The 16007-nt window shown below is 43.2% G+C and overlaps 1 protein-coding gene and 1 long non-coding RNA gene across 3 annotated transcripts in view; one reads left to right on the forward strand and one right to left on the reverse strand.

Moving 5' to 3' along the window:
• Positions 1-8388, forward strand: part of SYNDIG1 (synapse differentiation inducing 1) — a 49011-nt gene extending 40623 nt beyond the window's left edge. Inside the window, exon 5 of one of the 2 annotated variants that reach the window (XM_064415255.1) lies at positions 6603-6739. In XM_064415255.1, the coding sequence (XP_064271325.1) occupies positions 6603-6618 (16 nt within the window). In that variant the 3' untranslated portion in view covers positions 6619-6739. Of the gene's footprint in view, positions 1-6602 lie in introns of both variants that reach the window. The other variant, XM_064415257.1, reaches the window with a different exon arrangement.
• LOC135297558 (uncharacterized) overlaps positions 1-15528 on the reverse strand; it is a 39215-nt gene extending 23687 nt beyond the window's left edge. The window contains exons 1-2 of the long non-coding RNA XR_010359512.1: positions 15391-15528; positions 6542-6737 (exon numbers count right to left, since the gene is read on the reverse strand). This is a non-coding gene — a long non-coding RNA (uncharacterized LOC135297558). The remainder of the gene's footprint in view (positions 1-6541; positions 6738-15390) is intronic.
• Between the last annotated feature and the right edge of the window lie 479 nt (positions 15529-16007).

A 16007-nucleotide genomic window follows, 5' to 3' on the forward strand; every position in this document is an offset into this window, starting at 1 on the left:
AAATTGACCAAACATTCTGGTCTAGTGAGGAGATGGTTAAAACACTCACAGCCTGTGGCTCTCCTTGCCCTTAGATTTTTTTCTGATGGATTAACAGTGCTGGGAACCCAAGAAAAGCTTTTTCTCAATATTTTATTGTCAGGCATTTTTTTCTCATATCCCACTCAACACAATCCATGGAGTATGGTTATTGTTCCCTGTTAATCACCCCTCTGGTCATGAAGCTCCTTGTGCCTGCCTGCTAAAGCCAGTGGCATCACTTATGTTGTGTCTCCAGGAGAGAGGGAGAAAAGAGGATTAAGTTTTAAAGAAAACAAAAATGTAATGCAAGAAAAAAAAAATTTTTTTTTTCCCCCCATTGTTGGACTTTGAGAAAGGAGAGGAATGGAAAGAGGAAAAAAGGCTTTCCTATAAAAGAGATAATCTTCACCATTCAGTCTTTGGTGACTCTTTTGAAAAGCTGAGTTCACACAAGGTAAACAGAAGGGAAGATGAATAAGTTACCTCACATTCACTGCCAGGTGCTGCAGAGTCCACAGTGCCTGATAACTTCTTACCCTTTTAGTTAACATATTGAATTCCAGAATGTTTCTCAGGAAATAGCTCGGATGGATCTCCTTCTTAGAAAAATAAAACCACGTCGGTGAGGATCACAGGAACTGCAGACCTTGCAGGCTGGTCTGGCAGGAATTCCCAGGAACAGCCCTCCAGGGACAATTCCATATGACTGGTGTGGAACTCACCACTTGTGCTGGCAAAAAACAAACTCTCCTACGGAAACCAGGTTCTGCCAATAACAGTACAGAAAGTGCTGTTCTGAAAGCCCTCAACACATGAAATTGGGAGTAGATAAACAGTGTGACACAGAATACACACAGGGAAATCGTGGGTGGCTGTAATACCAGAAAAAGTAGCTGGGAAAGGTACTGTGATCAATAAATGAGTGCATCTTGCCTCCAGAGTTCTTAGTCTTATCTCAAAAATCATTAATATGGAACGGGACTTTATAAATTCCCAGAGATTTAGTTTCAGCTCTGGAGGGACACCTGTGGGTGAGGAAATTGATGAACTAATTCTCTGATCAAATCTCTGTGTCAGGAGGAGAAACCACCCCAGAGACAGTTTTAGAACTGTGCCTGTTGTCTTTCCCTTCTTCTTCCCCAAAATGTGGCTCAGGGAGCCCGAGGCAGAAACTCCCATCATTCTTGCCTGTTCCAAGGGTGGGAGGTGAGGATTGAGGACTGAGATCTTCTCTGGCAGCACTGAGCAGCATCCTCCACCCTTTCCCGTGCTGTGTGACTCATGCTGGAGGGAAGAGGCATTGTTGTGAATGTGAAGCACACACTGACATCACCGGGGAGGAAGAGGACCAGAAACAGATAGAATGAATCACAGGAAAAAAAACAAAAACAAAACCAAATCAACAAAACCAAACCAACAACAAAACCAAAACAAAAACATAACAAACAAACAAACAAACCAGACAACCAAAAAAAGCCCCACAGGGCAGGTTCCTTCTCATTTGTTACTCTGGACATACTGCAGGGAGGAGCAGTAGGTTTGGATCGGGACAAAGAGGATCTGCTCTCTACACCAACCTTACATAACAAGTTAGAGGTACAAAGAGATGAATGCAGCTTTCCCCAGAGCCTCCCTCTAGCAGGACCCTCAGTGGAGCCCTAACAAAGTCATCACAGGGTTCTAAAAGCCCTGCTTTTCCTTGTGGAATGGAGAAGAGACTTTCTCCAGGCATAACTGTGTATAAGCAGTTTGTGAATAACACCTTGCAAAACTTTGTACAACAGCAAGGACTTGTAAGTCTCTGAATTTTATGTGTAAACTGGGCTTCCCACCTGTCATCTTCTGCAAATTTTCTTCTCTTTCATCACAAAACATCTGCTTGAGGGCTAGAAGCAAAGTGGAAAGGCAAAATCATCTTCTTTACCATAAACATCTAAATTCCTGTATATGCCAGGAAAAAGAGAACTGCCTTTGTATCTCAGGCTGAGGTCTCATTCTCTCCAGTGCAATCAAATGAGCAGCTGTTGCTGTGGAGCTTGTCTAAAAACATCTCTCTGCATTCTGCTCATTCAGGTCTTTTATGCCTGCTGTTCCCAACATTTGTAGTTTTATCTCTACTCAGAGACACAATCAAATGCCACAGGCAACACCAGCCAGGGGCTGAATCATGTCTTTGCCTATGCCATATTTTCAAATTCCAGCAGAATTCTTTGATACCAAAGTGGTCCAATGGTTGAAACACAGAGTTTATGAAAGTTGAACATGAAAAAGAGACAGGCTCATGCTGGTCTTCATTTACACCCTCATCCCCCCATTCACACTATATTCTCTTGAACCTTTCATGGATTTCCAGAGATAAATATTGCTCCCAGTGTATCTCCTTCTACCAACTCAGCATCGTTTAATTTGGTGGCAGTAGAAGTACCATTTCTCACGCCACTGCTTTTCACCTGCCACATCACTGTTCAGCAGCTTGGCAGGAAATTGTAAAGGCTGGAAGTCAACATGGTATTGCAGGGAAAAGAAGGAGGTGCTCACAATGCAGGAAATGCCACTTGAAAGGTTGGATGAAGAAAGGTCAGATTAAACTACAGAGGGGCTTAAACTGTTTGGAGCTTTTTGGAAGTACCTGCATTTCAGGTGAAACCTGCTCCCAATTGTTTCCTCAGTAAGTTCCAGATGGAGAAGGTTTGTTTGAGACTCATGTCCATTCCCTGGGCCATTCTTGCAGCTGAAATTACAGAAACTTCTGGAAGAGCTCTTTGCCACCACAGGCTGAACTTTCCATTATACCATGGGCATAATGGAATTTTCAAATACCTGGCAGAGCAAAGAACAATTTGTCCTTTATTTAGTTTGTAATTTCTGCCTGTGGAGCTGTTTGGCTGGACTGCATAGACCCTTTTATGCTTTCCTCAGGGCTGGAAACCATCCTGCCATGTCCCTGTCCCTGTGATGAGTGTCTGTCAGCCCCATGCTTTCCCCAGCTGACTGGCACCTCCCTGCTGGCATTGTCAGGGTCCAGAGCCAGATCCTGACTTCACCCTCTACCCATCCATGTCTTTAGCAAAGACACTGGAGTCTTTTTCTCACCATCAGTGGAAATAATTGGTGTAAGCCTGAAGGTGGAATTACTGCCCAAAAATTGGAGATCAGCAAAAGTACAAGTTTAGGCAAGTTAAAAAGAGGAGACAGAGTGTTTGACTAGAAGAAAGATAAAAGATACAGGAGCAGAAGCATCATCTGTATGAGCTACTCCTCATTCTGTGCCTTTTTTTTTTTTTTTGCATGTCACTTGAAGTAAAACTCAGAATCTGGCTAGTGGCTGTGTGGAGCCTGTGTATCCCTGGCTTTTCTGGCTCTTTGTTCCCATAAAGTGAAAAGAAATCCTTTCACCATCTGACCAAAGGGCTCAGGATGATCTCTTCTCCTCCTGCATGGAGCCAATCCTGCTCTCCAGCCTTGGGGAGATGAGGCAGGGTTAATAATTGTGATCAGCGTGTTTCTTGTTTGCAGATACTGAGTACCAGAAGGGATTTTGAGAGTATGATATATGAGTCACTGTGGGATGCAACAGAATGTTTTAGCCTTGCTGCTTGGAGGTACATTATTCATCTTGTCTTGGCCTGTAAAACCTGCAGCCCAGAGACACCCTGAATCTGGTCTGCAGAAGCTCAACTTGAACCTCCAGGGAAGTTCCTTGAAAGTGTTTCTTAAAAGGACATTCATTATTTTAGTTTAAAAAAAAGAAGATAATCCTTCCAGATCTCCTTACCCTTTCTTCCCCCACCCCTCCTTACTTTTCTGGCTTACTTTCAAAGCCTCTAAAGAGAAGATTGATTGGTGGCTGGTATTTGCAAAAATCCCCGTTTTCAGCCTCGTAGCACCCAACCTTCATCACAGCCTGTGCCCCCTGCTCCTACCCAAAAGCTGCATTAAATTGTTATATCCATCATCTGGCTGCCAGCCACAGCCTTGCCAGGGAAGGGAAGAAGTGAGTGGACAACGTACTATAAAACTCCACAGATAACACAGTTTTATTCAGAAAGAACACTAGCTTTTGCAGCAACTTTCAAGTGCATCAGAAAAGGTTGAGACACCTGGTGTAGCTTGATGAGCCTGTAGTGAATTAAACTCTTGTTGGTAGAGCATTTGTGTCTTCATTTTTGCACCAGTCTTGGCTACACTGTTCTCTGTAGTAGACAGATGTAGCTGAAAAAGCTATGGAAAACCTGGGTGTGATTTGGCTGTCTGATCTACACAGGACATTTCTTGACCTCGTGGATTTTGCCAATGCACAGACATCTCTCATGGAAAACTCAGCAGGATGTAATTTCTTGGTGTCAGGTATGAAATGGGAGAGTTAGATTCATCCCAAAACCAAGGGACTTTCTAAAAGTGATCAAAACCACCAAAGAGCTGATCCGTGTTTAAAAAAAAAATCAAGAGAAATGATTCATTTTTTGCTAGACACTAAACTATTACTTTTGGCCTTAGTTGCATTTTGTTTGGTAAGTATTTTCAGATCCTTTTAGCTTAAACCTGCAGAAATGTTGTCATTTTCATATAATGATGTTGAGTAGTAATGGGAGGGTTTTGCTAATTAGGAAATAGCATCAATTTTCCTATTACTAAGCAAATTCCTCCAGGTTACTATGTCACAGACAAAAGCTGGTTTCTCCATCTCAATGTAAATCTCTTTTACCAGAATAAAAGAGAACTATAAGACTGTCCTTCCCATATGCCACTACCAATGCAGTCTACAGTTAAAATTCCATATAGGAAGGATTTAATTCTCCTAAATCACAAAATATGCATTCAGTTAAGAGGAAAAAATGCACTCAGATTATGAATAGAATTTCTGTGAAGGCACGGGTGTGTTCCCCAAGCAAATTCACTTTTTATCATAATGTCTGGAGCTGCATAATTCAAAAACTTCATGGCAGCACATGACTAATACAAGATACCTGGTTTTGGCTGGGTGAGCATTTTAACAAGAAACTGGGTTTTTACCATAGATCCAATCCTTTCACAAAGGTCAGGGCTGTCCTCAAAGAGTTCATCAAGTTAAAAAAACCTGTTCTTTTTCAGCAGGGTTGTTGCTACACTGAAGATCCTATCAGGAAAAAGGCTACTAGTATTTGAAAAATCAGCCTTCTGAACCCTTTTGGGTCTTCCAACTCATTATTTTTGGTAAATCCAACCTCTTCTATTGAAGCAATCAAGATATACTGTCAAGTTTTCAGATTATTTGACATTTTGACTAATGGTTTCTTTTCCCTTTGACTTCCCATCTATTTTTAGGTGAAGAAATGCTGGTTTAAAACTTTACAAAGTTTCATTTAAAAGAGGTCAACCCAAATGTTGCAGATTTTTCTGTTACATAAAGTGACATTTCAGAAATGCCAATTTGAAAATGTTCTATCATTTTTAAACTTTCCCTTCATTTTGGGGGGTCGAACCTCGGTTTATCCAAAAGTTCTGTAATGTTAATTGCTAGGTATTTACCTCAGTCCAACTTCAGTAAACAAGAACCTTCCAGACCCAGACTGGTTCTGTGGTGGGCAGCAGATACATGAAGAAAGTCTCTGAGGGGACCTGAAGGACCAGCTCTTTCTAAAGCTTTCTCTGCTTTCCTTGCCAACACTTTTAAGAGCCCTTAACATGATCCCAAAAGGCCTTGGTGTTTTTAAAAAAAAAAAAAATATCTTCTTTTGAGCCTTTGGTGATTCCAGACAGGAAGATCATGAAATCTTTGGTTACCCTGCAGAGAGGCTTTGCAGAGTGAGTAGGATGCTTTCCCCACCTAAACCAAAGGACAAGACAGCAGGTGTGTAAACCTGTGTTATTTCTATCTTTGCTTTGAAACAGCTCCCTCCAGCCTGCAGCCTCGCCTGTATTATTTGATATTGTTTCTGCCTGAAATATTCATAAAGCATTATGCTTAAAAAATTAGGTTGATGAATGAGAAGAGACAGTTCTCCTAATAAAGTCATTGACAGAAGGGCCAAAGAGTTTTTGGGGTTTTTATAATGTGTGGAAGCTTGTCGTTTGGTTGCTGCATATTGGTCTGAGTAGCAAAAACATAAAATGAAAAAAACCCCAAACAAACAAACAAAACAAAACAAAACAAAACAAAAAAAAAGGCAAAGACAAAAATAGAGTAGTAGATGGCTCTGAAGAAGAAAGTGTCCCAGCACATCGATCATTTTTGGAGACATATAATTAAAGCATTGAGGTTTCCTCACTCGTTGTAATGAGGGAACAAAGACTGTCTCAGAACTTAAGGAGCTCATTTGCTTATACAAGACCTGTCTTGTAGCTGACAGATCTCTTACTGCCTGCCAGGTGTCCCTGCTTGATACCACACCACAAATGACACCCTCCTTTGAGATGCTGCTGGTTCCATCACCTCTCAATTGTGCAAACGACCTCATTTGACTAAAAAATACCTGATTGCCCACCAGTTTAACCTGTCACATCCTAGGATCCTGTTTCAGCCAAGAAATTAGAGTCATACCTTTATTCCACCAGGTAAAACAAATAAACTTGTGGCGTTGTTGTTGTTGTATCTCTTGCAGACAAACAAAGCAGTAGCCAAGGGGGATTTCCACCACGCAAGCTCCAGCTCCCGGCGAGCTCTCTTCCTGGCTGTCCTGTCCATCACAATCGGAACTGGCATCTACGTCGGGGTAGCTGTGGCTCTTATTGCCTACCTGTCAAAAAACAACCATCTATGAGCCTCAGGAAAGGGGGAAGAACCAGCCAAGCCGGCTCCTGCACTGCAGGAGTCCCCAGCACATCAGACTGCGAGGTTTTCCAAAAACAGATAAACACTTTCTGGGGGCAGGTACAGGATGAGGTGGGCTTGTGCATTGTGGTAGGGTGGGAGGATGGAGGGACTGGGGGAAGTTCCACCATTTGTGATGCACAAGTCTTGCTTATCTTCATCAACCCCTGTACAAAAAAGGGAAAGAAAGAGCAAAAGAGAGACAAAGAATGAAAAGAAGAAAAAATAAAAGGAAGGAAGACGGGGTAAGTGTGGAGAAGGGTGTTTTGCCTTTGCCTTCTTTTCAATATGGTGTTTACAAGCATCTGGCAAACTGAGCTGTTCTCTTATTACCTTCTTGGTCACCTGAACTTTGCAGCCAGCATGAGCTTGTGCTTAATTTGCTTGTTAAGCACGGCACTGAGATCTGGGAAAGCACGGACAGTGACTGGTTCTCTGAAAGAGCAATATAAAAACAAGAGGAAGAACATGGCTTGTTTTGTCTTTTGAATGCAGGACTCATTTGCCTAAGAGTGAATCAGACACCTCAGTGTAGAGTGGTATTGCCTACTCTTCTTGTTGGGGGTAGGTTTCCATGGAAGGAGAAAAGGAAATTAAAAACATTTTTACTTCCTTTCCTTGTTTTTGGATTAAGGTGTACCCCACAGGCCCCCTCAGTGAAGACCAGCTGAGGTTACAACTGCATGGCTCGGCTCTGCAGACGGAGTACAATTTTGAAGTAACGTGAGACCCGTTGTAAAATTAATTCCTCCATCCAGTCACATTGTGATAACAGCACTTTACTGTGGCATTATTGCTCATCTGGGCTGCTCCACCTTGCTGTGGAGACCTGCACAGCAGTCAGTGCAAGAAACCTGGGGAAAAATGCAAACTGAAATACTAATAAGTTTTTAATTTAAAAAAAAAAAAAAGCATCACGGTAAAGCATGGGAATTAACCAGAGAAAGGAATGCTTCATACATTTCTGGGGTCCTGCTCATACACAGACCAGTGAATACCACTCAGATCAGAAGCTCACAGCTCAGCTGTGCATCAGGGACACGGCATAGCCATGGAGAGACAAGTCTGTTCCCCAATAAGCAGAGCAGTGGTAAATTGTAGGGGAATTGAACCTTGTCTTTCCTTCACTGACTGAAATGATACATTTATTTTCTTCTTTTCTTGCTCCCCACACTCAACTGGTTTTTCATCCTAAAGATTTCCCTGCACTCAACTATTTTTTTGCCTAACCATTTCGTCCCACCCCAGGGTGTAACAGCATAGACATATATATGTAGCTACATATATATATACACACAGAGAGGGGAAAATCAATCAAATCAGTGACCATTTTATTATTTAACTGCCTCGTGTTTTACAAACATGGTTTCTTTGAACAAGGATGTCATCAAAGATGTTTTCCTCCAACTCTGTATTGTGTGTCATCTTTGCTCTGGGACAGATTTTTTCTCTTGTTTTAGGTTTCCATTATTTTGGTTTGAATTTGACTTCTTTTGTTTTGGGAGGGGAGAACAAACACATGCAATCCTATTTTTCTGGTAGCTATACGGTTTATTAAAACACATGGTATACAGCTACTGGTGCTTTGTGTGACACTTTTTTGGAGTGGATGTGAAGCTTTAGACTGGGTGAAACTTGGCCCGGGACACCCAGTGCAGCTGCCTCGAGTGGTGCTTGTATGCACCATCTCATGCTGTCCCTGGACCCAAAAGCCTGTTGTAGTCTCTGACAGGTTTTTTGGCAGTGAATTCACAGAACCATAGAATGATTTCTGTGGGATGGGAGCTTAAAAATCATTTAGATCTAACCCCCCTGCCACAGACAGGGATTCCATCCACATTAGATGGCAAATTGTTGGGCTACAAGCTAAGCCTGGAGACTGGCAATGTACTCCTAGTCCCTTCTGCATATGTATTATGCATGATTTGTGGGAAATCAGTCAGTTTTTCTCATAAAGTCTGAGCTTTGGAGTACATGGTGTTGAATAAAAAAACCACTGATTATTCACTTAAAGGGAAAGGAACTAGTATTTCCCAGCCTTGATTTGAAGTATACCTGGAGTTCCAAAAAATCAGAGAGCAAATACAGGTACTGTAAGGTCATTAAGCAACCTAACAACAATAATAGCAATGTAATTTTAAAACCAATCTTGTGGTTGAGGACTCTGCCTTATGATCTTTGGTGATTGTGCTGGCTGAATATTAACCTGAGAGGCAAAAGCCAGCTCCAGAGCTAGGAAAAACTCTCCCACAAAGGCAGCCTTAAAAATTCCATAGAAGCCCTTGCAACTAGCTTTAAAAATACCATTCCAAACACAGGGAATTCAGCTTTCCATGTCCCCAGGACCCCTCAGTGAGCAGCAAACAGGAACATCAGCACTGTGTGAAAGACCTGCATAGCAGGAGCACTCCTGGAAACATTACCTGGCTGAAATTTGATGTTCTTGTGCTTCACATCCCAAAGCAACCCACGGTGTGACATGGAGCTGGCACTTGGAATGGCAGTCCAGGGTGATGAGCAAGGAAGCTAAAGGGGGTTTGCATGCTGGGGAGGTGGACCTGGGCCTCACTGCAGATGGGAGTGGGGATAAAAGCTCCCAGTGATGGCTTTTGTGCCTTAGTAGGGGTCCAGTTTGCTGATTGTCTGAGCTGTGGGTCACTGAGGAGCTGAACTGGCACCTGTGTCTTCCTAAGAAAAGTGATGTTGTCATGGCCTGCTGCAACATCTCTGGTTGGCAGAGCAGATACAATCATCTAAACATCTAAAATCCTCTAAGTCTATGGCATGAAGACTAGAAACTGCCACCAACACCTGCTCTCTCTGAGACAGCACCAGTTCACCTCACGTGGTTATTCTCTCCTCATCCTTGGGGAAGAGCAGGAATGGTCCATATGCAGTGAGCTCCTATGTTTGGATACAGGGACATCTTTAGTTTACAGTACATCTTTTCCTCCCCAGAGAGAGAGGAGAGAAGCCTTTCTGAAGTGAGAGCTTTTGCCATATTGGCTCAATGAGGAGGTGTTAAAGAAATGGCACTGGTGTCTTTAACCAGATGACAAGCTGTTGTGATACCTAAGATCAGCTGCAAGGAAAAATCCCAAACTGTTAAGTCCAGGGTCAAAAAGCTCCAACTTAACTGTATAATGTAGGATGTCATTATGGATTAACCTCAAAAAATACATGAGGAGGGCTGAAGATTCACTGAGGGGGAAGAAAAAAATCCTTCTTTCTGAAAGACTCACAGTTTAAGGGAATAGTGACACTCAGCAAATAATTTGCTGGGTCAGAGACTAATATTGCATCTGTCATCTGACAGGATTTCATAACTGCCTGGTACCTCCATCGATTTTTTTTAGCCTTCATTTGGGAATCTCCTAGCCTTGAGCATTTTTATAGCTCAGTCTGAAATTAATTTCTCCCATCATCCAGGCAATTCCCACCACAGAGCCAGCTTGCAAGAGCTCCCTGCTGAGGAAACAAGAGGGCATAGCTTGGGAACATCACTGTACACCAAGGGTAGAACAGCAGAGGAAGTGACAGCCACCTTCTCTGGGCTGGCTGCCACGCATCTCTCACAATTTGGGAAATGCCACCTGCTGACTTGCAAAGGAAATTCAAAGGCAGCCAAAAATGTAATGCAATTAAGTGCCTGTGAACTTTACTGTAAGGAGGATATGAGAAAGGGCACAAAGAGAGAGTGCCCTGTGTTTTAGATATCAGAGAACATGCACTCAGGCTGCTGGAACCTCAGTCAGAGGGCACAATACGTCTGTGGAGGAAGTGGCTCCAATCTCAGAGATCTTTACACTTGTCTGAGTAAGGCAAGACACAGGAATCTGCAGAAGGGCTGCACCTGAGAGATTTCTTCAGGGCAAGATGCAATCTAAATACCTGTCCTTGGCTTAGAGAGCTTCAAATCTAAGATAGGAGGCAGAGTTGGAGATGGGCGACAAGAACGGTGTGAGTTTTCTCGATGAAACCAACCCAGGCCACTTCAGCACCCTGCACCAGCATCTCTCAGTATCAGCCAGCACAAAGGATGCTCTCTGCTGGCTTCATGCCTTTGCTCACAGATGCTGCTGTAGTGACACCCTCAACAAAACATGGTCAGGCAGTCAGGTCACCAGAGCACACGGTGCTGCTCCCCTTGTGCGCAAAAGAGCATTGGGCTTCGCTCCAGACATGGTGGCATGACTCAGTGCTGCAGACATCAGGATCACAGCGGTGCCAAAGGAAGGAGAGCAGGAGCTGCCAGCACTGTTACAAACTGAAGGTTGTGTGGTGAGCACAACATATGTCTGCTGTTTACTAATCAAGAGGCAGCTCTGGGGAACCTGCTCCAAGCAACTGTCAGAAGGTGGGTGGTGCTCCTTGGTGTCACCACATTTCCCTCTTTGGACATGCCCAAGTCTACTTACAACCAGGTGATTTACACTTCAGGATCTGCAGGAGGAAGCAAAGGGGAGGAAAAGGCTCCGTGAGTGAGATGTTGTGAGGTGGGAGGTAGGAGAGAATCTGTAATTTGCTACATCCAATTTATGAATGCACAGAGACAGGGTGCCATGTGGCTGGGAAGAAAGCCACCTTCTCTTGGCTGATAACTTGGTGTTGCTTTGGTCAAAACCCTCCCTCTGAAGAATTTCCTTGCAGGCAACAGACTGAGCTTGAGCAGAGGAAAAGCATCTGAAGTGATGCACCAGATGGAATAGAGCAGCCCTGCCTCCCCAAAACAAGGCCAGGTGTTTGCATACACATTCAATTTGTCCTTCCAGAACACTCAGTGGTGTTTCAGACTCCTCTTTCAGACTCCTGCTTTCATAGGGCTCTACAGGTGCAGATGCACATCCATACATTTATATACATATAGACAGGTACCCCTACACATACATATCCATACTCACATACAGGCATATGTGAAATGCTGAAAGGGAAATCAATTTTGTTCTCAATCAAGGAGCAGGCTGCAACTTCAGCAATAAGAATAACAGCAATGCTGCTCAATAACCACCTGCAGAGGGGACAGCAGGCTGTGAGAGCTGGACTTTCCGTGCTGTATTTTTGAGTCAGCTGTTTGCTGCTTCTTTTCTCCCTTCTACCTTTGCCCAGTGCACCTTTTGCTGCCACTTAGCAGGGTCAAACTGGTGGCTGTGCATGGAAGTGGTAGTAGCACATCCTCAGCAGCATCCCCTCATTGTTTTACAATGTAAGGACACAGCCCTAGGAGGGCAGGCCTTCATCCAGCTTGGCCATGGATTTAATCTCTTTTTTTTGCTAAGCCTTCAGAGCTAATCTAAGTTATCTACCACCTCTCTGGAGTTATCCCGACATCTAGAATCTCCAGGATCAAAGATGGTGTTCTGTGTATGGGACCTTAGAGCACCTGGGGCTACATTTCATTGTTCCATCCAAGAACTGGTTTATCCATCATGCTTTTAGAAGACCTGCCATAGTCCTGGTGTATTCATTATTTTCTACTCATTTGAGACATACTGAAGAGGCAAGAGTGATCACAACAAATAAATAAATGCTCCAAGGAGCCAATATAGGCTAGCAAGTATAGATTTTCTTTCAAAAATAGTTTAATGAACCAACAGCTTGTATTATTACTAAATTGTTGGTAACCAGTGGCAACCCAAAAAACTGAACCACGAGCAAGTAAACCAAAACATCTCATTGAAGGCTGAACATGCAAGAGGAAGACTTTTAAGATAACACCTAACAGTGGCACTTCTGAGAATAACCTGAAATGTGAACTCCCACCAGTTACTTTCAAGCAGCCAGTGGCTTGTTGAAGCATCAAATTAAAAAAAAAAAATAAAAATAAAAGGCCAAGCAACAACCTGTTGAGTCAAGCACACAGAAACTTGGGTTAAAATAAACCTTCTGGGTGGCAGTCAGAGCTCTGAGGGGCTAGGTGCAGATGGACCTTATTTCCATTTATTGTCAATTCAGCACTATGAGTTTGGTCCTGTTCAACAAGACCTTTCATGATGATAGATTCACGAATAGTGTGATTTACTGATACCATAGGTCTGGCTGAATTCAGCAAGAACATCCAGAGCCCAGATTCACAAATAGTGTGGTTTATTGAAGCAAAGGGAAAGTAGCCTGAGGTTGCTGGTGATACATACACAAACTACAGAGTGTGTCTGGACAGAAGGTACAGTAACAGAGATTTATTAGATATCTACATTAAAATATATCTGGGTCTGTTCCAATGCAGTTAGAGGTAAAAATCTGACCTGAAAGTATCCTTTTGTGAGAGGAAGAGAGAAAAAGTCCATCAACTGATCCTGAGCAAGCAGAGGTGTTTTTCTCCTGTTTTATTCCTCATTTTTTCTCTAATCTTTTCTTTGCTGTGAAACTCCTTCTTTTTTATACAACAATTTTTAATCCTTCCCAAAGAGAACTACAAGTGTATGTCATAGGCTGGATGTCGGTGACAGAGGTCATACATGTAAGGAATATCAGCTTTTCTCTTCATGTGCATTCTTTGAGGTGTGAGAGTTAATATGCAAATAACACTTAATGAGGGTCTTGGTTACTTTTGGTCAGCATTTATGGTTGATACAAAAGGTTAAACAATCACTTTGGTACACCCCAGACATCATTTTGTTGTTAGCCCTTGCTCAAGACAGGTGCAGGATCAGCAGGAAGCCCTGTTCATGCTTTTCTTGATCATTAATTCATCACTGACTTCAACCAACTCTGCAGCAAGTGTGACAATTTACCACACCTCTATTTTCCTGCCGCCCTCGAAGAGAAGAACCTGTTTGCATTAAAATGGCACACAGCAGCAATTGTTTTGTGTTTGCTAAGAACATTTTTCATCACAAAATAACATTTAAACACAGAGAAGTTTGGCTGCAGGAAAGTATTCATTTCAAGGACATTTTACAATTGAGAAAATAAAAGGCTAAACCCTTTCACAATCACAGAATATTTCACACTGATGTTTTGGAGATGCAATGCCAGGTACTTTCTTTAGAAATTATTTGTCTGAAATATTTGGTACTGATCCAAGTGCAATTCGGCTGGCAACACATCTTGAATTTTCTAACTGACTTTGTTTGACAGATCCAGACTGAAATTGTTTAAAACACTTTGTTTGTTTATTTTTTTGAGAGAACGGGGAAAGCACAATATTTTTCTGGTTTGAGCCAAGAAAAACTGTTCAGATTGCAGTACTAACCTCTCAGATAGGAAGTCCCATTCACAGACTTTTATATTTCATTCTTCTGGAGAGAAATTCTCCATGCCTGTGTTAGTTGCCCTAAGCCTCCTTGCAGTGCCTGGAGGTAGTGGGAGCAGCTCAGTAGGAACCCATTCCTAAATTCCGAGGCCAAGGTGCCACAGGCATTTTGAGGCAGACACTGATGTGCCATCATCACTTGTCACCTCCAAGGAGCTGTCGGCTGGGGGCAGCTGAGGAATGTTCTGTTGGCTGAAGGTGCCCTGTGCCTGCCTCTGGACTGGCCCTTCTTTCAGTCCAGCACCAAAACATCACAAGAGGCATTTGGGAGAGACTCAGGGCAGGGTGTGAGAGGTCAGAGTGAATATCTTCTAGCAGGCTCATGGCCATGGCCCAGAACATCTTTAAAGGCTGCATTCTTGTTTTCTTTGGCAAGGGAGTTCTCTTGAAAATGGATTTCCTGTTATTTTCACTTCCTCCCTTATCCATCAACACAAATTATCTTTTCTTCCTTCTTTCTTGGCTTTCCTCACCACAGACACTGTTGGTCAGCTTATTCATCTGGAATCTGGCATTTGCTAACTGATCTGATTAGAGCTAATTACTAATTATTTGTATTACTACAACCCTGATGTTATACGCACCATGGGAATATAATTTAATTATGGAATAATATCAATCAGATGCATAAATTAAAATGTTCACATATTAATATGAACCAATTTTCTACTTTCAGCTGTAGGATTTGCCAGTCTTGGAGGAGAAAAAAAGCTCTTTCTCCAGCTTTTGGAAAATGGAGACTTCTCCAAAATCAGGGAGAGGGGCTCACAGTTGAATGAATGGGACAATTCCCAGGTGTGTAAGACAAATTCTTTCTGGAAAGATTTTTAACACAAAAAAAAAAAACAAAACTGTGACTGAACACCATTTTAAGCTCTACAGCTGTCTCCACGAGGATAATCCTGGGCAGGATTAGGTGCAGGATTTGCTCCCACTTCCCAGCCTTGCACAGATAGCTGGCACAAAGCTGCCTGGTCCCCTCAGTGATATTTGGGGCAGATGTGGGCCTGGGTGCTGGGTCAGGGGTGGGACGAATGTAAGGAGATGTTTCTCCTGGAAAAACACCCTGCAGAAACTCAGAACAGGTGCTCCCAGGCTCTCCCGGCCTGGTTACTCCTGCTGCTCTTGGCTTGGGAAAAGCCAAATGTGCCTCCAATATTTTGTCTGCCTCAGCCCAGCAGGAGTCACCCCGTGTGACCTCCTGCCATGCAGTCAAAGTGGAGCTGTGGCCACACAGCACCCTTAACACACCTAAAAACACCCTTAACACACCTAAAAACACCCTTAACACACCTACAAACAGCCACCCTACAAATCATGCACGCACCTTCCGACCAAAACCAGCCAGGGGCAGACATCTTCTCCAGAGTTCCTCCCCCGTCACTCAGGAGCTGTTTTGGTGCTCACACAGAAGACATCTTTTTGCAGAAGTTTTTTGTTATCAAACTCCAGGCAGGCACTGTTCTCCATAAGCTCTATGTCTTCCCTGGCAATTGTTTTTCTGTGAGGTCCCAGACTTGAGTTCTCTCAGGGTTTAGGTGTCCTTTCCCGCGGCAGCCCCGGTGTGAGGCCTAGCAGCCATCGCCCACAGGCAGATGGGACAGTTCAGTGCCTCCCTTCTCACCACAGTTTTTTGGACAAAGCAACAGCTACAGCCTATTTCCAGCTTCTCCTGGGAGTGGAACAGCCTTTGCCACACCCCGGCCCCATCTGCACCCAGTCTGCTGAGAAATGGTGAAACTCACCCTTTCCAAAGGACTTCCAGTGAATAATGAGGGACTTACCAACTCTGCATAACCCTATGGATGCCAATTTACTGTTATTGTACAATGTCTATTGATGAAAGCAGCTGTGGAACAATACCAGGTAATGAATATATTGGAGGGAGCAGAAGATACCTCTTGAATGTGTAACTAGATCCTGCTTTGACTTCAATTTCTCTGC

This window comes from Passer domesticus, chromosome 3 (assembly GCF_036417665.1).
Source record: "Passer domesticus isolate bPasDom1 chromosome 3, bPasDom1.hap1, whole genome shotgun sequence".
Taxonomy (NCBI): domain Eukaryota; kingdom Metazoa; phylum Chordata; class Aves; order Passeriformes; family Passeridae; genus Passer; species Passer domesticus.